The sequence below is a fragment of the Chiloscyllium plagiosum genome, unplaced genomic scaffold (genome assembly GCF_037043375.1).
Source record: "Chiloscyllium plagiosum isolate Xiang-an unplaced genomic scaffold, Cpla_swu_hap1 HiC_scaffold_36, whole genome shotgun sequence".
NCBI lineage: Eukaryota > Metazoa > Chordata > Chondrichthyes > Orectolobiformes > Hemiscylliidae > Chiloscyllium > Chiloscyllium plagiosum.
In genome coordinates this window covers 32843836-32868240 of record NW_028270174.1, presented here as the reverse complement: position 1 = coordinate 32868240, position 24405 = coordinate 32843836, and the positions used below count along the sequence as shown (strand labels likewise).

General features: G+C 40.6%; 1 protein-coding gene across 10 annotated transcripts in view; it reads right to left on the bottom strand.

Annotated features, from left to right (window-relative positions):
* gab1 (GRB2-associated binding protein 1) overlaps positions 1 to 24405 on the bottom strand; it is a 223190-nt gene that overhangs the window by 45832 nt on the left and 152953 nt on the right. For all 10 annotated transcript variants that reach the window (XM_087980076.1, XM_043674157.2, XM_087980074.1 and 7 more), the window contains one exon: positions 4521 to 4722. In XM_087980076.1, coding sequence (XP_087836202.1) covers positions 4521 to 4722 — 202 coding nt within the window. The remainder of the gene's footprint in view (positions 1 to 4520; positions 4723 to 24405) is intronic.

Here is a 24405-nt window from a genome sequence, read left to right as displayed (position 1 = left end):
TACCTCTGCTGTTTATGATTTACTTCACTGTTGCTCATGTGACAGTAATCTTGTCCTGCATTAATTTCGAGACACACAGCTACAAAACATGGCTGCGACATGGATCTGAAATTTGACAAATGGAGTGTTTTTTTCTGCAGCTCTCAGTCTTTTCTACTGCCACTTCCCTCAACCTGCCGCGGTTTATGTTCTTTTTAATTAATACTTTATTCATCACAATGACTCAACGGTGCCTTGACAGCATTCTCACATGTGTGCCCGAGGATAGTGAGTCTGGATCCATTTCCAGTTACCAATGGAGTTGTCTGTGCACTAGCACCAACCTCCTCCACCATATTTTCTAAGTAATGATTCTTAATGCCTTCCTTAATGATCTTAGTTTCCAAAGCAGAAGTCGCATGGTTGGGAGGCTGCTGAATTGGAGAAATCTCCAGGCAAAAACCCAAATCAGAAAGGACATACATCACAATTTCTTCAGTTTGCCAAATTTAGCAGCTGATTCAGCATAACAGTGTAAATTTGTTGTCCAATACATGTGATAACTTTAGTTATACCCCAGGGCTAGAATTGAACCTGGGAGCCTGGTGCTGTGAGGCAGCAGTGCTTGCCACTGAGTCACCGTGCTGCCCCATTAGTAAGTCTCTATTTAACATTGTTTTGCTTAGTGTTTAGTCAATATTCCTGATTAGCAAAGTGAGATTCATTTTAAAGTTATTTGCTGCTTGTCTGATATCTGGTCTTGTGATTTCATTGACACCATTAATGGAGTGACCTCTGCTGTCTCAACCTTCCAACTTGCAGCCTCTGCTGCTCTCTAACTTACCATCTCACCGATCATCCAACTTCCAATTCACTGGCTCACGGTTTGCCTCGGATATGCATTCCCATTCCAGATGGCAATGATGAATTTCCCCACTGTGAACAAGTACTTCTAGAGATGAGCAGTGATAGGGCAATAGGAGCTGCATTGCTGACCATGGTTTCCAATTTAAAGCATTTACTCACCAGGCTTCCAGCGCTTGTTCCCAGCTACATCATAGCTGTTGCTCAACAGCATCCTCCTAAATATAGATACTGATCATAGACGATCACAAGATCATAGGAAAATATATTCACTTAATCTTCATATGGGAAGATTCATGTAGGGCACACAATAGGTGGTGGGGTCAGGAGGACCAATAACTTTAAACTGACTTGAACACAGGTTTGTGTGCTCACCAGTCTAATCCAACAGGACAACAATATTTAACAACAATACTTAAACAACTTCTTGTGCTCTCACTGCTCATCTCCAGAGATCGTAGCTTACAGCCTGGTTTCTGAAAAGGCAAGTGGCTAGTGGGTGAATTGAATAAAAATCAATTAAAACACCCCAACTCAGCAACTTTGTACCCTCAGGACCTTAGCTTTCTCAACCCATATCTCTGGTTTCGGATCTGGACCGCAGAGAAAAGGAATGGGAATGCAGATTCAGGAGATGAAAATGCAACAAAGGGAATTGGGACGTGTAGATTTGGTGAGAGGGAGATTCAAGGAATAGCAGACGCTGCAGGTCAAAGGTAACCAGTGGGAGTGAGGGTTAGAGAAGGCTGCAAACCACAAGGACAGCAAGAGAGTCAGCAGTGAGCAGGAAGTACTGTAAATTCGAAAAAAAGAGTTTTTTTTATTTTGAAAGCTATTTAATTTACAAATATAGGAACTTAGCAAAGTATTTCAAATTATAGGATATGATACTTTGATTGTTTTCTGAGGGATTGGTCCTATAGAAACTAACCATATCTTGTATATTGATTTTAATGGGAAAATGTGACTCACTCAAAGTTATTTTATTTAGAAACCAAGGTTTTCAGAAACACTGCTACAACATTAAGTCAGGATTTATTGTAATGTATCAGTTTACTCTCGGAAACCCTACCTCAAGCCCAAGAATCAGTGCACAATCGGAATTGTAAACAGGTAGCACTGTCTTTCAAGCTGTCTGTATTGATGGAGACATGCATAAAATAAAAATTACCAAAACAAGTATAGCCTTCAGGTTTAGAACATCATTCAGGAAATGAACAGAATTAAGTCTATACAGCAATAGTCCTGTTCACTCTGCTCTATGCATGCAAGTCTTGGACTGTGTACTAGCAACATGCCAATAGACTTGGTCATTCACGCTTGAGCTGTCTATGGAAGCTGAATATCATATGGTGGGTGCTCATCTGAGGTGGCATGCCAAACATCCACACCACATTGAGACAGTCACAAACTGAGTTGGGCTGGTCGTATGGTGACTGACATTTGCTTACTAAAGTAAATCTTCTCCAGAAAGTATGGGGTGCACATTCACAGTAGTTAAAGGAACTGCAAGAACACATGAGTCTTGATACTGACTGGGTGATATTAACCTAGAATCACTGCATCTGGACACCTAAATAATAATGGTGCAGCCTCCTTTGAAAGTAAACAGAGGCAGAGAGGAAGTGAAAGGAGATAATATTTGGAAACAGCAACTTATCTAAAATTCAACCATTTTTAGTATATTGTCCTAATCAGAGTAGAAACTCATACAGCAACCCACCAGAACCCTACCAAATACTTCAGAAGAATAAGATAACCTTCCCCTTGAAGGTAGACAAGATAAAGAAAAAAAGATTCTATGCTCCAAGAGTTTTGTTTTGTATGTGATAATTATTGTAGCTTTGGAAGGGATGTGGGTAACTAGTTGCATGCCTGACATCTAATTTGTTTTGTTTATTGACATTTAAAATTCTGACTACATTAAGTCTTTTCATTCCTGCATAGATTTGGATTTCACCAAAAAACAGAAGAGTACTGTTGTGAGCAAGTTTATAATCTGCAGCAGAAACAGAAAGAGCTGATGAAACTCAGCATGTCTGGCATGATCTGAGGAGAAAAACAGTTAACAACTTGAGTGCAGTGACCCCTCATCAGACCAGAATGCAGATGGGAAAGGTTGGTACTTAATGCTTATAACTAGAGGGTGGAGAGAAAGAACGAGCGAGAAATGATTACAGTATATGGAGATGGTGCTGAATGAGAAATGGAAGGAAAGGTTAGGCAAATTAAGATTGCTGATAAGCTGATTGGGCGATAAATGCAGGTAGTAGGATGCTAGTAGGTAGTAGAAGTATCAGTGGTTGAAAATGGGTTGGCTGTGCTGGGAGGATCTGGTATAGAACAGAATCTGGGGTGGGCATCAAACATGGAGGAAGGTATTCATGTTTTGAAGTTCTAAAACTCTATGTTGAAGCTTGAAGGCCGTAAGATACCGGGGTGGAAGATGAAGTGTTGTTCCCCCAGCTTACCCTGAGCCTCAAAGCAGTACTGCAGCAAGCTTGAGACTGAAATGTTGCCACAGGAACAGAGAGATGTGATAATGTGGTAGGCAACTGAAAACTCGGGGTTGTTTTTGTGGACTGAACATGATTGTTCCACAAAGTGGTCACCTAGTCTGCATTTAGTCTCCCCACCTTACAGCCTTTAAGACTCTATACTTCCTTCTTTCTTTCCTGGCATCAGCTGCATGTACTTTATTCACCCTGTCCTACCCCAGACCCCATCATCAGCATAAATACCACCCTTTTCTGGCTGCTTTCAGTTCTGACAAAGGGTTACCAGTCTCAAAATTTTAATTCTACTTTATCTCAACAGATGCTGCCAGACCTGCTGAGTTTCTCCAGCAGTTTCTGCTCTTGCTTCAGATTTCCGATATCCACGGTTTGGTTTTCTTCTATATCTGGAGATAACTGGTAACTTTTACTGATAGGTTTGATGGAAGAATTGGTTTGTTTTGTATTGCTGGACAGGTAGATTTAGAGCAAAGTACTTTTAAAAAGTTTGTAAAAAGCCATGACAATGTGACTCCAGTAAATAGTTAGATACAAGTATAAAGTTTGATGAGGAATAAAGGATTAAAGATTTGAATTAAGGAAATCAGGTAATCAACATGGAGCAAGAGAGTTTTGCAAAGTGATCAAATGAGAGAGTAATAAATTCAAAGATGCAAAAACTGAACAGATGCAGACTAAGGATAGTTTCATCTCATCTAGTGACCATATAAATACCATTCTCATATTTTCAACACTGTCAGACTGGTCACTATCTCTCATAAGTTGGTCTAAATTCAATAACGGTGCACCAACTGTAAAAGTCTAATTTTTTTCAGTATTTGTAGACAAAAATATTCAATATTTCTGAAAAGCTGCAAGGGTCAAGAATTAAAGTTAGAAACAAACAAGTCATTATATTTTGTTCAAAACGCAATATCTTGGACTCAATGAGTAGCTTACCAGCCTTTATGCCTTGGTCAGTTAAAAATTCAACACTGATTCTCCAAAAATGAGCAGCCTTTTAGAAGATTTTTTAAAAATCGAAAACATTACAAATGTAAACAGTCAATAACCATAGAAAAAGTACAATTTCCATATCTATTTTGAAAGAAAAGCAATTTAGTTAAACAATTTAGGATGGTGTTTATAAATACTGAAACTCTTCCTGTGTATTCATCTTACCTGGCAGGTTCAGGCTTTTTGCTTTCACAGTTGGCTAACCATAGATAATCCTGTGGGTCTTCCTGACTAGATAATGATTCCAGATGTCGCACACTGATCGGCTGATAGGGGGGAGGTAGTGAGCCCATGGAAACTGCTGGCCGTACAGAAAGGGGTACCTCAGTACTGACATTACTGGAAGGATTGGTTGATTTAACAGCATCTATAATAATCAGACACAAAGAGTAGCTTTTCAATTTTGAGGTTAAAAAAAGAGCTATTATATTAACATTTGAAATTAAAATAATTTGTCAGTCTACAATGTATTTGAAAATTAAAATTCATATTATGGCTCTGTGTTCAGCAACATTACATTCTTCTGAAAGTTTCAGAAAATTGTATCCTGTGAAAATTAAACCAGATAGTGGAAATACTAATATGGCACAGCATTTCAATGCAATGGGTAGAACCATTTTATTGTATTTCACTAAAAAGTTCATACATTTTCCCTGGAGTTCAAATAGGTCAAAGACACCAGAGGAAGCTTTTGTTTCGTGTCAAATATTTCTGTCCATGTGCTTTGACAAACAGATTATCTGGCTGGAGAAAATGTAGCAAGTGTAGGAACTCAGCGAGTCTTCTGAACTGTCTTCTTGCAAACTCGAATCAGATACTGGACTAAATCACCATTTTTGGGAGGTTCCTTGCGGAAGACAAGATAATACTTTAGAAGTATGGACGGCACGGTGGCTCAGCAGTTAGCACTGCTGCCTCACAGCACCAGGGTCCCAGGTTCAATTCCAGCCTCAGGCAACTGTCTGTGTGGAGTTTGCACATTCTCCCAGTGTCTGTGTGGGTTTCCTCCGGATGCTCCAGTTTCTTCCCACAGTCCAAAGATGTGCAGGTCAGGTGAATTGGCCATGCTAAATTGCCCATAGTCTTTAGGTGCATTAGTCAGAGAGAAATGCATCTGAGTGGGTTAATCTTCGGAGGGTCGGTGTGGACTTGTTGGGCCGAAAGGCCTGTTTCCACATTGTAGGGAATCTAATGTAAGTTTTAGTTGATGAAACAGAGAAAGTGCTTTATCACCCAGCACTTCTGGAAAATCAATTTGGAAAACAATACTTTGAATGTTAATACAGTTGATGCAGTAAACTTTTTGGTCTCCTAATCTCTCAATGCATCGTAACCCTTAACTGTGCACCAAAATTACCTGTTTTGAATATCTTGAGCGCAAATTTCTAAAAGCTACAAAACCACATCTGAACTAAAATGAGCATCATTCTTGCACAGAACTACTGGTAAACTGCTCAGTGGTGAAAAAGTAAATATGTTAACTTTAATTCTTGACACTTTAAATAAGAAAATGCTTTATTGTGAGACTACCTCAAGTAGACAAACTCTGATTATGACCCAAGACGAAGTATTACACTCTCAACACCTGAAAACTTACATGCACATTCAAGATGTGGAATTGTCTGCACTGCATCATAAATTAAACAAACAAAAGAATAACGATATGAGAAATGAAACAGTTTCTTTATAAACTGGCAGAATCTGATTAATCCAAAAACCCAGGAAATGAGTTAATAACCTAAAAATTCTTGATGACATATTTTAATTAGATGGTTTTTAATTCCAAATAACAGATAGAAATTACATTTTAGTACATTGCCAAGATATATGTTCGTTGTATTCAGTCATAGCTCCATGAAGTAAAGATTGAAATAGATTTCTTGAGGGCTACTTTTTAATTTTCAGGGGCTGCCATTTAGATTTCGTATGGTCCACAGTATTTCAGCTTCTCATGGAATTAGCAGGATGAAGTTCATGAACAGAACATAATTTTTTGGACTATGTATATAATAAACAAGTTAGGCTTCAGTAAGATATCAAGGTATCATCACTCATGAGTTAGGTTGCCTGTTAACTCAAAAGATTCCCCTTATCAACTAAACACAAATCCCAGTTGTAAACTGTTAGTCATGACTCAGCTTAACCACAGGATCACAGGAAAATTAAAATCAGACAAGCCATATCTCTAATGGACGCTCTACTTGAAGATATTTTTGATTTTGAAAACTGCAAAGTGTTTCTTGTTTCTCAAATTGTTATAACTCCTGTTATGACTAGATAGAGGGGGTGGGGAAATGGGGGCATAAGCTCCTATCTCCTCCCCTTTGATTAGTCACTAAGAATTTACATTCCTTTTATCACACAGCAATACTACACTTCCATTAAAATGTAGTTCATGAGTACAAATTTAAAAGGTGCCAATTGCAAGATTTTTTTCAGTAAAAGAAAAAGGATTTCTATTATTTTCTGGGGGTTAGTAAATAATACATGACCAAATATAAACATTTATACCCATGCTTGTGTGTGTAGAAAGGAGAGAGTGCCCAGTACAGACAGGATGACAAAAGATGTTATTGATTGTGAGAAGGATGATTTCAGGCTTCTGATATTGATCAGTTGGCAAATTACATCTGCCATTGCTCTGTTCCATTTAATCATGATAAGTGTGAGGTGATGCATTGAGCGGTCTAATAAGGGAAGGATTTACACAATAAATACTCCAATAAATTGGAGTACTGAGGAACAAAGACTTGGTGTACAGATCCCTGAAGGTATAGATATGTAGATAGGGTGGTGAAAGCAGCATACAGGATGCCTGCCTTCATTAGCTGGAGCGTGGAATATAGGAGCAGGGATGTCTTATTGCAATTTTATACAGCATTGGTTAGGCCACAGATGGAAAACTCTGCGCAGCTCTGTTTGCAGAGGAGATTCACCAGGTTGTTTCAGATGAAATGTTTCAGTAAGAGTGACAAGTGCAGGAAATTGGGATTAGTGTACCTTTAGTGGTGGTTATGTCAGCGCAGACTCTAGGCTGAAGGATCTTTTCTACTCTATATGACTCAGAAGAATGACTAGGCTGGGTTTGTTTTCCCTGGAGCAGAGGAGGCTGAGGGGTGGATCCGATTAGGGTATAAAAAAATTATGAAACACACAGACTGGGGAGAAAGTGAGATTTTCTTTTTCTCCATGGCCTGCATGTACAAAACTAGAGGGCATAAATTTAAGATGGGGAATAAGTGGTTTAGATTAGATTAGATTAGATTAGATTAGATTAGATTAGAGTGTGGAAACAGGTCCTTCGGCCCAACAAGTCCACACCGACCCGCTGAAGCGAAACCCACCCATACCCCTACATTTACCCCTTACCTAACACTAGGGGCAATTTAGTATGGCCAATTCACCTGACCCTGCACATCTTTGGACTGTGGGAGGAAACCCACGCAGACACGGGGAGAACATGCAAACTCCACACAGTCAGTCGCCTGAGGTGGGAATTGAACCCGGGTCTCTGGCGCTGTGAGGCAGCAGTGCTAACCACTGTGCCACCGTGCCGCCCACGCCCGTTTAGGAGGGGATCTGAGGAAAACTAATTTCACGGAGGGTGGTAGAACTTGGAAACCTGCTGCTTGAGAGCGTGGTGGAGGCAGATACTCTTACAACAGTTAAGCAGCATTTGGATGAGCTCTTAAATGTCAGGGCATAGCAGGCTATGGATCAAACACAGGTAAATGGGATTAGTAGAGTTTGGTGTTTGTTGTTTGGCTGGTGAGCTGTTTTCTATGCTGCAATGCAGTTGAGAGTCCTCTATTAGAACATAAGAAATAGGAACAGGAGAAGACCGTTACAGGCCTTCAAACCTTACCCTCCATTCTATAAGATCATGGCGGATCTGTCTCAGATGTGATGATCTTTTGTGCCAGTACTTGAATTCATCTCCAGTGATGGAGCCTTCACAATTCTGGACTACAGATTTCCAGCCATTCAGACTGGAAATGCTACAGTTTGAGTACTTTAGATGGGTCAGTTTTTGTCCAAGGTGTGCAGGAAGATTTCCTAACACAGAATGTAGATAGCCCAACAAGAGGTGAGGCACATTGGATTTGGTACTGGGTAATGAACCCGGCCAGGCATTACATTTGGAGGTAGTGATGATAGTAACCACAATTCTGTTAAGTTTCCTTTAGCAACGGAAAAGGATAGGCATGTACCGCAGGGACAGAGTTATAGCTGGGGGGGAAGGCAATTATGATGTGATTGGGCAAGGCTTAGGATGCATAGCATGGGGAAGGAAACTGCAGGGGATGGGCACAATTTAAATGTGGAGCAGCTACTGCATGTCCTTGCTAAATATATACTTGTTAGGCAGGGAACAAGTGGTCAAGTGAGGGAACTGTGGTTTTACTAACGAACGAGGCTTATGTAAAGTTAAGATATGAAGGCTCAGTTGGGGCACTTATGAGTTACAAGTTAGCCAGGAAGGACCTAACCAGAGAGCTAAGAAGAGCCAGGAGGGGACAGGAGACGTCTTTGGCAGATAGGATCAAGAAAAATCCTAAAGCTTTCTATAGGTTTGTCGGGAATAAAAGAATGAATGACGAGAGTAAGATTAGGGCCAAAGATAGTAGTGGGAAGTTGTGCTTGGAGTTCAAGGAGATAGAAGAGGCACTAAATGAATATTTTTCATCAGTAGTCACACTGGTAAAAAGACAATGTTTTTGAGGAGAATACAGAGATACAGACTGTTAGATTGGATGGGATTGAGGTTCATAAGGAGGAGGTGTTATCTATTTTCACACTTTCCAGAATTGCTAAGTCCCCTGGCTTGATGGGATTTATCCTACGATTCTCTGGGAAGCTAGGTAAGAGATTGCAGAGCCTTTGGCTTTGATCTTTATGTCGTCATTATCTGCAGGAATAGTGCCAGAAGACTGAAAAATAGCAAATGTTATCCCCCTGTTCAAGAGGGGCTTAGAGACAACTGTGGTAATTACAGACTAGTGAGCCTTACTTTGGTTGTGAGTAAAGTGTTGAAAAGGATAAGAGAGAGGATTTATAATCATCTAGAAAGGAATAATTTGATTAGAGATAGTCAACATGGTTTTTGTGAAGGGTAGGTCATGCCTCACAAACCTTATTGAGTTCTTTGAGAAGGTGACCAAACAGATGAATGAGGGTAAAGCGGTTGATAAGATTCCCCATGGTAGGCTATTGCAGAAAATATGGAGGCATGGGATTGAGGGTGATTTAGCGATTTGGATCAGAAATTGGCTGGTTGTAGGAAGATAGAAGGTGGTGGTTGATGGGAAATGTTCATGCTGGAATTCAGTTACTCGTGGTGTACTGCAAAGATCTGTGTTGGGATCACAGCTGTTTGCCATTTTGATAAATCACCTGGATGAGGGCGTAGAAGGATAGGTTAGTAAATTTGCAGATGATACTAAGGTTGGTGGAGTTGTTGGAGAAGGATGTTGCAGGTTACAGAGGGACACAGATAAGCTGCAGAGCTGGGCTGAGAGTTGGCAAATGAAGTTTAATGTGGAAAAGCGAGGTGATTCACTTTGTAAGGAGTTACAGGAATTCAGAGTACTGGGCTAATGCTAAGATTCTTGGTGGTGTGGATGAGCAGAGAGATCTGTGTTCATGTGCATAAAACCCTGAAGGTTGCCACCCAGGTTGATAGGGTCGTTAAGGTGTATGGTGTGTGGTAGCTTTTATTAGTAGAGGAATTGGAGTTTGAGCCATGAGATCATGTTGCATCCATACAAAATTCTGGTGCGGCTGCTTTATCGGAAGGATGTAGAAGCATTGGAAAGGGTGCAGTGGAGATTTACCAGGATTTGCCTGGTATGGAGGGAAGATCTTATGAGGAAAGGCTGAGGGACTTGAGGCTGTTAGAGAGAAGGTTGAGAGGTGATAATAGAGACATACAAGGTGACCAGAGAATTAGATAGGGTGGACAGTGAGAGCCTTTTTCCTCGGATGGTGATGGCTAGCATGAGGGGACATAGCTTTAAAGTGAGGGCTGATACATATTGGACAGATGTCAGAGGTAGTCTCTTTACTCAGAGTAGTAGGGGCATGGAATACCCTGCCTGCAACAGTAGTAGACTTGCCAACTTTATGGTCATTGGATAAACATATGGATGATAATGGAATACTGTAGGTTAGTTCGGCTTCAGATCTTGTCCAATGCAAATCTTTTGCTCTTGTCCTCAGCTCTCCACCACTTTCACATGTATAACATACAGTAACACAACCTCTGCTCTATTCTCAGAGACCTGCTTCAATTAGGAAGAGTTCAAACGCTGCATTGAATAGTATTTTTGTTTGGAAGAGAGAACTTTGCTTGCTTTTCCTCACCCAAATTCCCAGATTTCTGAACTGCCTGCAAAAAGGGCAGGCTGAGAAAAAACAAAACAGCAACAATCTTTCAGTTTACCCTCTACTTCTTAACAGTTCATGCCTATGGTGACCTCCAAATACATGGGTATTTCTTGGAACCAAACGAACAATGTCAAAATCACAAAACAATGATCCTCTTTCAAAACATTCCCCACTCCACTTTGATCCAAAAGGGGCCAAAAAAAAAAAAACCCAGGTTTTTTCCCCACCACACCAGGTCATCACAGGTGATATGGGAGTGGATTTCTCAAAAAAAAAGTTTCTTGACCTGCGATCGGAAGAAATTTAGATTACCTAAAATAAATATTCAGCTGAATTTTACTTGCTATTGGGAAATCATTCAAGAAAATCAATCTTTCAGGCCAAATCCCTACACACTTTCCATGACACATTCAGAACAAACATTAAGATTCATATATCATGACCCTTTGGATTGTGCACAGTTCTGAACATCTAGACAATGTTGTACTTGGAAGGCTGTGACAAGGAAACTGAGTAACGTCTTTAAGACTAACCATACCCTTCACTTTGTTGTGCACAACTCATTCGTTGCATGGCTGTACATACGTTGTAACCTAATCCAGGTGGGAACTTTCAGCTAACTGAGAGGCCACACAGTTTAGAGAAAATATTGCTTCAGACCATCTTGAGGGGTATTTTCAGCAATTACCAGCATGTTATGCACTTGCTAAAGTTTATTATCCTTTTCATATTGAGGCTTCAGTAGTCAAAATCAATTGGGTCCAGTGGGGTGACTTTAGGGTCACTCAAATGGTCTTACAGTTAGAATCTTCTAAATGATTAAATGCTGCTGAAAGTTTATAGATATAACAGCCCACAGCCAGAATTGTGAGCATACTGGAATGAGTTTTGTCCTTCCTCCATCAGTGGTGACATTAACGGGTTAACCCCTATCTTGTCTAAACACACCATCAGAACATAAATTGGCTCTAAGACCTGCATGACAGAATTAATTTCACTGCCCCCATTATTAGATATGGAGTAGGTGGCAGCAAGAAAGCTTCATATGAACATGGGTTCAATCCAAATACTGGGTACAAAACCAAATACACTTTGAGAACTAGATTTTGTTTCCAACAACAAATGAATCCACTCAATTATTTTTACATCAATACTACTTTGTCTGTTACTCTTTTGTGTTATTTGAAATACTGTAAGCCTGACTAATTGTTTGTGTCTGAATTATATACAGAAGAATCATAATGCCAAACAAACAATGTTATGAATACCAAGTCATTTTGTTTGCTAATTCATACCTTGTGTGGGAAAATCCCTTACTTTATAAACTCCACCTACACAATTTATACATCAAGAGAGAAAAAAATGGTTCCTTCGACTGCTCTGGCAAATTTGTGGAGGACTGAAGATGATTCACTTTATGTCAAAATACATCAAATAATATTTTGTCTGCTGTAATCTCAGACCAGTTATACCATTCAAATTTGATATCACAGATAAACCAAATGGGAGACACAATAACAGCTAGAGTTGCTGCAAACATTCAGTCTTTATACACTAAATCATCTTTATTGAAAAGTTAAAATAAGTGCAATTAATATTTTGTGGCCAACCTTTAAGGAAATGTATTTTCCAAATGTCAACATGAGTTTTGATGCATTTGCAAAAACCTTAAACAATTCAAAGCAGAGGTCAACCTTATCACTTTTATTTTGCATACAGTTAACTAGCAGAGTACTTGGATGAAATACATCATCATAAATTGTTACTATTTCCATTAAAAATAATTCTTTTGCACAGTAGAAATGCTAAATTCTACAAGAACATGCCTCATGATTATTTATAAAGAACGAGGAACTAATTGTTTTAGAACACAGCAGTACAACACAGGAAACAGCCCTTCGGCCCATGATAGTGAGCCAAACATGTTGCCAAATTAAACTAATCTCTTCTACCTACCCTCGGTCCATATCCCTCTATTCCTCGCATATTCATTTTCTTATCTAAATGTCCTTTAAATGTCCCTATTGTATCTGCCTCCACCATCACTCCAGATTCCTACCACTCTAAAAAGAAAACATGCCCCTCACATCATCTTTAAACTTTCCCCTTCTCACCTTAAATGAATATCCTCTAGTATTAGACATTTCAATCCTGGAAAAAGATTCTGACCGTCAACCCTATCTATGCACCTCAATTTTAAAGACTGCTATCAAATTTGCCCTCAGCCTCCACTGTTCCAGAGAAAACAACCAGAGTTTTGAGATTATTTTTATACCTCAAGTCCTCTAATCCAGGCAGCATCTTGGTAAACCTCTTCTGCACCCTCTCCAAATCCTCGACATCCTTCATGCAATGCGGTGACCAGAATTGAATGCAATACTCTCAGACGATCTAATTAAAGTTTCATAAACTGCAACCTGCCTCCTGACTCTTGTACTCCATTCCCCTATCGATAAAGGCAAGCATGCCATATGCCTTCTTTACCACCCTACCTACTTTTGTGACCACTTTCAGGGAGCTATGGACTTCATAGGTTATTATAGAATCCCTACAGTGTGGAAACAGGCCACCTTGCCTGGGAAGTCCACATCGACCCTCCGAAGAGTAACCCATCCAGACCTATTCCCATACCATATTACTCTACATTTAACCCTGACACCAGGGACCCAGGTTCAATTCCAGCCTCGGGCGACTGTGTGGAGTTTGCACATTCTCCCAGTGTCTGCGTGGGTTTCCTCCAGGTGCTCCGGTTTCCTCCCACAGTCTAAAGATGTACAGGTTAGGTGAGTTGGCCATGCTAAAATTGCCCATAGTGTTAGGTGCATTAGTCCGAGGCAAATGGGTCTGGGTGGGTTACGCTTTGGAGGGTCGGTGTGGACTTGTTGGGCCAAAGGGCCTGTTTCCACATTGTAGGGAATCTCATCTAATGCCCTGAACACTATAGGCAATTTAGCATGGCCAATTCACCTAACCTGCACATCTTGGATTGTGGGAGGAACTCCAAGATCCCTCTGTACATCGGTGCCGTTATGGTCCTGCCCTTAACTATATATTTTCCATTAAAAGTTTTATCTCCCAAAGTGCAGCACCTCACACATAGCCAGATTAAACCCCACCTGCCATTTCTTCACCAATTTTAACAACTGATCCATATCCAGGTGTATCCTTGACAATCTTCTATATTATCCACAACTCCACCGATCTTTGTGTTATCCGCAAACTTACCAACATACCCCATCTACACTTTCATCCGCGTCCTTTATGTACACTATAAACAGCACAAGTCCAAGTACAGATCCCAGCAGGACAGCAATTGTCATTGACCTCCAGCCAGCAAAACATCGTTCGACCACTACCCTCTGCCTTCTATGGGTAAGCCAAATCTGAATCCAAGTGGCCAAGTCACCATGGATCCCATACATCTTGGTCTTCTGGATGAGTCTACCATGTGGAACCTTGTCAAAAGCCTTACGAAAATCCATGTAGACAACATCCTCTGTCCAAACTTAGTCACCTTTGTCATTTCACCAAAAAATTTAAATCAAGTTAGTAAGACATGACCTGCCGCACACAAAGCTGTGCTGACTGTCCCCAATTAGGCCATGCTTTTCCAAATGCATGTAAACCTTATTCCTAAGAATTCTCTCCAACAGCTTCCCAACCACCAACGTGAGACTCACCGGTCTACAGTTTCCTGAATTATCCCTATTTCCTTTGTTGAACAGAGGAACAACATTAGCAGCTTGCCAGACCTCCAGGACCTCTCCAATGGCGAGTGAGGATAGTCAAGGCCCTAGCAATCTCCTCTCTTGCCTCTCTCAACAACCTTGGGTATATATCATCAAACCCCGAGGACTCATCCACCTTAAATGCCCTTGAACAGACTGAATACCACTTCTTTCTTGATCTCAAAATGTCCTAGCACATTAGCATGCTCCACCATAAATCTTATTAATTTCCATATCCTGCTCCAGGGTGAATACCGACACAAAGTACTCATTTAGGATCTTGCCCACATCCTCTGCCACCAAGCACAAGTCCCATCCTTTACCTTTGAGTGGTCTAACTTTCTCCCTAGTTATCCACTTGTTTTTAATGTATAAAACGCCTTGGGATTCTCTTTAGCCCTACTTGCCAAGGTCATTTCATGGCCCTGTATTAGAGTTCTTTCCTGCTTTCGTTATATTCCTCACTGGCCCTGTATGACTTTAGCTTCGTGAACCTTAAATATACTTTTTACCTTCTGATTAAATTTACAACCTCCCTCATTATCCAATGGTTCCTTCCCTTGCCACCCTTATCCTGCCTCCTTACTGGTACCTGTTGGTTCTGAACTCTGGTCAGTCGGCTTTTAAACAACTCCCACATGTCAACTGTGGACTTACCCAATAACAGCTCCTCCCAATTAATAGTGCCGAGCTCCTGCCTAATACTGATGTAATTTGCCTTCCCCCAATTTAGTATCTTTCTGCAAGGTCCTGACTTATTCCTTATTCATAGCCATCTTACAACTTAAGTGATCACTGTTTCCAAAATGCTCTCCCACTGAAAGGAGAGTCACCTAGCCAGGCTCATTAGTGAAACAAGGTTCAACTTGGCCTCTCCTCTAGTTGGACTATCCAACATACTGTTTCAAGAAAAGTATCTTTATTGCAAGAAGATTTATGTGAAAATTGTGCAAAAATACAGCCTGGAGTGCCACATACATTGTTGTGTTGCAGTCGTGTGCCAAGTAAAAACTTGTCAATTGATTGTGATGTGCATTTGGGGAGATCAAAACCATGTTTGTTTTGGATAACTTTAACAGACAGGATTTTCTGAAAAGGGAATTCTAGCTTCCAGTAATTGATCAGGACTCAAGCCACTTGAGAAATAAACAATAGCAAAAGAAGTCAAATCAGAAATTAATTATGGGGTTGAGTAGGACCTGTGTGTTTCTGTATCCAAGCAGTTTAGACTTAGTTTAGCACAACTGGTTTGGAGGGAACATTTCTTCCAAACAGATTTCAGTTGAAATTGTGCACACACTGGCTAAAGTCTTTTTTTTTAAATTAAAAAAAGCAACAGAAGGTCTCTCTTAACACAGTAGAATTTCTGATATAGCTAAGCTAAAAGAGAGAGAAAGCTTATAAATATAAGACTCGAGAGTTAAAGTATATTACAACCAGCAGAGTTCTAATCTGAGGTCCCAATGCTCAAGATGCTAGCAATGCCCGTTTTGAACTGGGAGTCTACAATCTTGGGAACCATTGTGCAAGATTTGTCAGCAAACAGTGCTGGAAGCAGGAGATCCATGAAATTTCAGTCCTTATACAAATCTTGGAACAGTACACAGATCACATGGTTAGTCTTCAGTTCGTCTAACATTTTGGGAGTGGTAAGGCAAATGGTGTAGTCGGAAAGAGGGTTTAACAAGTTTAATTTGGAATATAAATTACTTTGCTTTGCTTTCTGTATCTTTAAAATCTTCAGTGTAACTGATGATCTGAACAGAGCACAGTTATTAGTAGTTACATAGTTTTGTGCAGTAAAATTATTTCAAATTGTATACATCGCAGCAACTAATACTTGGATTTTCAGATTAAAAATGTATATTGATAGTTTGTACTCTGATCATATTATGATCAGACTGTCAGTCACATGGAGAGCAGTAAGGAAAAATAAAACCTGTCAAGCTCTAGCATTCAGAGTCTCTTGGATAAGGATTTCAAACTTAAAAGGAGCCATAAGATACAACGCAATGGTTACAAGTAAAAACCCAGACATTTAAACAAATTTAATATTGAATTAGGTTGAAAAAAAAAATCGACCAAATTAATGCTGATGGGAGGAAGAGAAAGAGAATAAATTATATGAAACCAAAATGGCTGTCACTACAGCCAAAAAGCATAAAGCTCCAGTGAATGATGAACTGGGAGGGTGCTGATTTCACAGGAGGTATTTAAGTTCAAATAAAACTGCAGACTGACATTCACTGGCTAAAAGGCACTAGTGACAAGAAGAAGACAGACTCAATTCATTTAATAGCTGGAGCTGAGTTGAAGAGGACAACGTTTTCAGAAAAATTCAGATTTTTCAGGTCTGGCAGCATCTGTGAGGAGAAAACAATTAATGCTTTGAGCCCGGTGACTTTTCATCAGTTCCAATGCTGCCAGACCTGCTGAATTTCTCCACCTGTTTCAGCTTTTGTTTCAGATCTCCAGCATCCACAATTGTTGGCTTTATTTTTACAATATGGCAATCCTGTTTTCTCAGTGATGACATTTCACTAACAGATGATGTTTGGCTCACCTGATCTAGAATGATCATAACTAAAATGATGAGGGAAATCTTAAGAATATGCAAGGCAGCCATATGGAAATGGAGAATATAGCTAAGTGTCAATTTAGCTAAGTAATGGATAGGCAAAGACATTGAAAGAATGATGTCTACATACAATGTTTGCCAGAGGTACACAAATACGAAGCAGAAGGAAGATGATAACAACTACTGAAGTACCATGCATACCACAGATTACTGTGGGAACCAGATTTATTTGAACACAATTAAAAGGATGATATTTCATTATTGCAAGCTGCCACGCAATGCTCCTTTTTATTTGAAAATTGAATGTTTTGAAAGTTACACCAATGATCTCAACAGCACAAGGATACCCTCCACAGAGGATAGCCTCCATTGTGTTGAGGTGCTACCATCTTGCTAAATGGGGCAGCCTTAAAAAACTCAAACCTGGGAACTCACAAGGCACTGTGAGCCATCAATAGCAGAAGTGTATTCATGCACAACCTGTAACATCAAAGCCCAGATATACCTGACACACAAAGAGGAGAAATACAACCCAGCTAATTACTGTCCCCAGTGTACTCTTCATCAAAGTGATAAAAGGTGTCATCAACAGTGGCAGCAAGCATCACTTGCATAAGAATAATCTGCTCATTGATGTTCGGTTTGTATTTTATTAGGGTACTCAGTTCCTGACCTAATTCCAGCCTTAGAGCTGAACTCCAGAGGAGAGGCGCGAGTAACTGCCTTTGACATTCAACAGAGTATGACATTAAGGAGCTCTTGGAAAACCGGAGTCAATGGGAAACAAAGAAAATAAACAATCCGCTAACAATGTTTCCTGCTCCAGAACGTCACTGTAGGTGTTCCTCGGGCTCAACCATCTGCAGCTGTTTTATTGATGATCTTCCATTCATTAGAAGGTCAGAAGTCAGAATTTTTGCTGATGATTGCACAATGTTCAGCGCCATTCACGAGCATCCGTTTGCAGCAAGACCTGTGAAATAACTCCACAGAGGGTGGTATCCCGACACCAAGTCACTCTTTATTTACACATGAATGGTCCTTGAGCCTATAGTACTGCCTCTTACAGAGTCAGGCACCAGACTGTCAGTATCTGACACTCACCTGTTTTTTTTTACTCAACAGCAGTAATGAATACACTGACTGTGTGGTCCAGGCAGTTCAGAGGTCATTCCCCCTCCTTAACACAAAATGGACAGTCCTTTTACCACTGATCCAACTCTCTCAGAGGCAACTCTCAGTGAACAGAACCTCTGACTCTCCTGTTTTTTGTGCTTTTTTTCCAGTGTTTTTGTTTTTTCCTTCCCCTACACTACCTCCTAAGAGTAGCAGTGCTTATTTTTCCCAGCACCCATGTCTTGTGTGTGCAGGTGTTGGACACAGTGAAGAGCAACAAGTGTGTAAATCTTTATTTATATCCCACCACCAGAAAGAAAGAAAACACCCAAGTGGCCAATGACAAGCAGTGCTCTTCTCATCAAAGGGCAATGCTGCATGATCAAAAACTGAAGGGGAGGGCAGGGATTAAATCAAAAGAGAGTTAGAGGGGGAAATAAAACATTCCACTCCCTGCGGCGCCCACCTCTCACTCACCCTTTTAAACTTTCTTTTTTCTTATTTTCTTTTACACTATCGCCTAACTGCGGTAGTGTTCATTTTTCCCCAGCTCCCATGTCGTGTGTGTGCAAGTGCAGGACACAGTGAAGAACAACAGGCGTACAAATCTTTATTGAATTTCCACCAGCAGGAAGAAAGGAAACACCCGAGTGGCCAGTGACAAGCACTGCCCTTCACATCAAAGGGCAGTGCTGCATAATCAAAAAAGGTAAAGGGGAGGGCAGGGATTAAATCAAAATAGAGTAGGAGGGAAATAAAACACTTCACTCCCTGCAGTGCCTACCTCTCACTCACCCTTTTCTTTTTTTTAAAATCAAAGGGCAATGCTGTGAGATCAAACAGTGAAGGGGAGGGCAGGGATTAAATCAAAATAGAGATGGAGGGGGAGATAATGCACTCCACTCCCTGAACAACTCCAGGGTGTTGGTGGAGACCGCTTGCTCCTTCTCCAAGGACACCCGGGCTCTAACGTAACCGTGGAAGAGGGGCAGGCAGTCGGCCCTAACGACCCCCTCCACAGCCCACTGCCTGGACCTGTTGATGGCCAGTTTGGCCAGGCCCAGGAGCAGACCCACAGATCTCATCTTCAGACCTGCCTTTCCCCCTCCGTACCGGGTGCCCGAAGATCAGGAGAGTGGGACTGAAGTGCAACCAAAAGCAGAGAAGGAGGTTTTTAAGAAAATCAAAAAGGGACACCCACCCTTTTCATCTGTCAGCCAGGACTCCCTGATTGGACCAGATTAACAACCCTAATTAGAAAACCCATTCTATTAAGTCCAGCTGGCTAACCTTCTTACAATCACTACAAACTGGATAACATCCAGCTGCCAATTAACATTTGCATTACAGAAGTGTCAGGTAATGACCATTTCCAACAAGACCCATTTAACCATTTTCTCTTGATGTTGAATGGTATGAACATCATTGAATCCACCACTATCACCATTTACCATCGACTAGAAGCCGAACTAGTTAAGCTATAAACTCACCTCCCCAAAGCCTGTCCACTATCTACAATGCAGCAGGTCAGGCTTCTCCTTCTCCTTGGATGCTGCCTGACCTGCAGCGCTTTTCCAGCAAAACATTTTTAAGCTCTGATCCCCAGCATCTGCAGTCCTCACTTTCTCCCACTATCTACAATGCCCAAGTTAGGGCATGATGGCATACTTTCCACTTGCCCACTTGGGTGCAGCTCCAATTACACTCAAGATGCTTAATGTCACCCAGGATAAAGCAGCCCAGGTGACTGGTACCCCATCCACAATCTTCAACACTTATTCTCTTTACCACTGATACAGTGGTGGCAGTGTATGCAATAATATTCACTGCTATGACACTAACGCCTTCAACAGCACCTTTCAAATCTGTAACCTCTACTGCCTAGAAGGACAAAGGCAGTATGTGCATGGGAACATCATCACTTGCAAGGACCCCTTTAAGACACTTGCTATTCTGACTTGGAACTACATCACCACTCATTCACTATTGCTGGGTAAAGGTCCTGTGGGTGTTCTTATAGCCTAAGGTTTGGAGTTGTTTAAGACAGCAGCTTACCACCACTATCTCCAGGAGGAACCCGACTGCAGCAGAATTCTGGGATGGGCAAAAATGCTGGGTAGCTAGCGACATTAAGGAATAACTGAAAATGTAGGAATCATGCTTTCTGAGCAAAGGATTTGTGAAAGAATAATAATATGTGGCAGTGGAACTCAAATTATCTCCATGGAATTTAAGGGATCCACTGAATAGTACTGATGCAAAATCATAACCGCAACATTACATTTTTCAAGGAAACATGGATTTATAGAAGGAACCTTAAGATAATCCAATGAACTCTCATGAAATGCCATAAGACAAAAGAAGACCCTTTGATTTATGATTATTCAATCTACATCATTCAATGCTGATATGTAATTACCCGTAGAATTATTGAATGGAAGAAACTAAAAACCAACTTTACCATGTAAGACACTCCCTTCAAGCAACCATTCGGAAATAAGACAACAACTGCACAGGTAGGTGGTGATCCAAATTTCAATAAGCATGTTAAATCCTCACCTGAGCTGTTCAATGCCCAAACCATAGAAGTACAGAGTCCAATCACAAAAATCTAGAGCTGCAACCTAGCATAAGTTGTTGATGAAGCTACAACTCCAAGACCATATGTCAATGAATCCAAAACCAGTACCAATGAGAAAGAACAAAGTTCATATTCAACTTACATCTAAGCTGGAATAGCAGAAACAATTAAAGAAAATTCACCAACTTCACTAATCAGTGAGACAATATCAAGATGCCATGCAACACTAATGTCACTAACAAGGAAATGCAACACTAATGTCACTAACAAGGAAATGCAACACTAATGTCACTAAGAAGTAACTCCTTAGGATAATCAAACATGACCGTATAACACGAGGAGCAACTCCCAACACTACCTGTGCAATCTAGCAACTCGCCCACAAGAGCAACAAATGTCAAATCCACTAAAATCTACAGGCAATAATATTTTTAGGAAAAAAAACAAGCTTCTTAAGGAGTTCAGTTAATAAAATTTGATAGTTAATTTGTTCAGCTTTAGAAAGAAGTCAATGATAATAATCTAATTTTAGAAACTGTTTCAAGAGCTAGGAACTAATTGTTTATGTGAATCTATATTCCAGACTGTCACACCACACACGTGTCAAGTGGCAATATATTAATCCATCCTTTTAGATTAGATTAGATTAGATTACAGTGTGGAAACAGGCCCTTCGGCCCAACAAGTCCACACCGCCCCGCCGAAGCGAAACCCACCCATACCCCTACATTTACCCCTTACCTAACACTACAGGTAATTTAGTATGGCCAATTCACCTGACCCTGCACATCTTTGGATTGTGGGAGGAAACTGGAGCACCCGGAGGAAACCCACGCAGACACGGGGAGAACGTGCAAACTCCACACAGTCAGTCGCCTGAGGCGCGAATTGAACCCAGGTCTCTGGCGCTGTGAGGCAGCAGTGCTAACCACTGTACCACCGTGCCGCCCACATTCTCTCCTACCTGGAGAGTGGCAAGAAATATATTCAATGAAGCTCTGACATTTTGGGTTTCAAGTGTGATTGTTAAACTTCTAGTTTCCTGAAATTAGAAACAATGTCCATTCGTAATAATTAGTGTTCCCTACATTTAGAACTGCTTATTCAACTCAGTTCTCACATTTGCACATCTCTGACATACACTTCAGTACTTTATAAAACCAGCAAAATAGTTCAGAACAAAGGGTCAGTTTTACCCCAGTGGGGCAGCAAAGAAACTTCTGGGCGTAAACATTAAGTGAAAGGATTCAAATGTTAGCATTATCAGCAATACATTACTCAAACTCAGTTTACTTCTAATTTTCTCCCTCCCTTCAATCAACTGCAAAGCTAAGTCTCTTTCATTCCAAATACTGTGTACTCAACAGGAACAGATATAGCTGATAACAATACAAAACATTTGTCTTAAAATGACAATTCACTTTTTACAAATTTATTCTACAGATAAACATACTGGACAAACGAGTGGCAACGAGAAGAGGGACAGCTAATACAGGACTGAAGATGTTATATCTAAATGCACGCAGTGTAAGGAATAAGATAAATAAGCTTATGGCGAGATTGAAATTGGCAGGTATGATGTGGTGGGCATCGCAGAGATGTGGCTGCAAGGGGATCAGGACTGAGAGCTGAAAAATCAAGGATATACATTCTATCGAAGAGAAAGGGAGGTGGGTAGAGGTTGTCTTATTAACAAGAAATAAAATTAAATCAATAGTATGAAATAAAATAGGGTTAGATGATATAGAATCTGTGTGGGTAGAATTGAGGAACTGCAAAAAAAGTTTAAAAAAAAATCTATAGTTGGAGTTATGTACAGACCTTCAAAGTCAGGAGTCAGGGTACCAGATCCACCAGGAGATAGAAAAGATGTGTAGGAAAGGCAAAGTTACAGTGATCACGGGGAATTGCACTATGCAGGCAGACTGGGAAAATCAGTTTGGTAGCGGATTGCAAGAAAGGAATTTGTGGAATGTATACAAGATGGCTTTTTTGGAGCAGCTTGTGGTGGAAACCACTAGGGAACAGACAATACTAGATTTAGTTTTGTACAATGAGGCAGACTTGATAAGGGAGCTTAAGTTAAGGAACCCTTAGGAGGCATTGCTCATAATATGATTGAATTTATTCTGGAATTTGACAGGGACAAGATTTAATCAGGGGTCACAGTGTTATAGTTGAATAAAAGGCCACGACAGAAGCATGAGGGAGGAGCTGGGTAGAATGGATTGGGAGAGGAGCCTAGTAGGAAAGACAGTGGGACAGCAATCTCAGGGGTTTCTGGGAGTAATTCAAGAGACAACAATTCATCCCAAGGAAAAAACAGCATGGTACAGGGAGGATGAGGCAACCATTACTGACTAGGAAAGTCAGGGATAGCATAAATGCAAAAGAGAAAGCACATATAATGTGGTAGAGGGCAGTAGGTAACCAGAGATTGGGAAGCTTACAAAGACCAACAGAGGGCAACAACAAAAAGAGGAGGGAGAAGATTAAATGAGGATAACCTAGCCAGTAATATAAGGGAAGACTAAGAGTTTCTTTTCTAGAAAAACAGAATGGTCTGAAGGTGGATAAATCACCTGGAACAGGTAGACTACATCCCACAATTCTAAAGGGACTTAGCTGAAGAGATAGTGGAGGCATTAGTGATGATCGTTCAGGAACCGCTAGAATCAGGGAGGGTCACAGAGGACTGGAAAATTGCAAACGTGACACCCTTGTTTAAAAAGGGAGTAAGGCAAAAGAGAAAAAAATTACAGACTGATTAATCTAAGCTCAATTGTGGGTAAAATCCTGGAATCCATTGTGAAGAATGAGATTTCTGAATACTTGCATATATACGGTAAAATGGGGCAAAGTCAGCCTGGTTTCATCTTCTTTGAGGAAGTAATGAGCAGGTTAGATCAAGGAAAGCCAATGGATGTTATCTACCTGGAATACAAGATAGCCTTTGAAAAGGTTCCACACACGAAGCTACTAGGAAAAATAAAAGGGCCCATTGTGTTACAGATAAGGTGCTCACATAGATAGAAGCTTGGCTGTCTGGCAGAAAAAAAAAGTGGGGATAAAAGCGTCCTTCAAGATGGCAGCCAGTGACAAGTGATGTTCTGCAAGGCTCAATGTTGGGATCACAACATTATACCTTATACCATTAATGATTAGATGAAGGAATTGAGGGCATTCTGGCTAGTTTTGCAAATGATATAAAGATAGGTCGAGGGATAGGTAGTATTGAGGCAGCGGGGAGGCTGTAGAATGATTTGGAAAGATTAGGAGAGTGGGCAAGTAAGTGGCAGATGGAGTACAACATGGGGAAGTGTGAGGTCATGCACTTTGGTGGGAAGAATGAAGACATGGAGTCTTTACTAAATGTGGAGAAAATTCAGAAGTCTGAAGTGCAAAGAGACATGGGAGTTCTAGTCAGGGATTCTCTCAAGATAAACTTGCAGGTTGAGTCAGTAGTTAGGAAGGCAAATGCAATAATGGCATTTATTTTGAGGGAACTTGAATATAAAAGCAGGGATGTGCTTCTGAGGCTCTACAAGGTTCAGGTCTGATCACATTTGGAGTATTGTGTGCAGTTTTGGGCCCCATTTCTTAGGAAGAATGTACTTGCCCTGGAAGTTCAAGAGGAGGTTCAAGAGAGTGGTCCCAGGA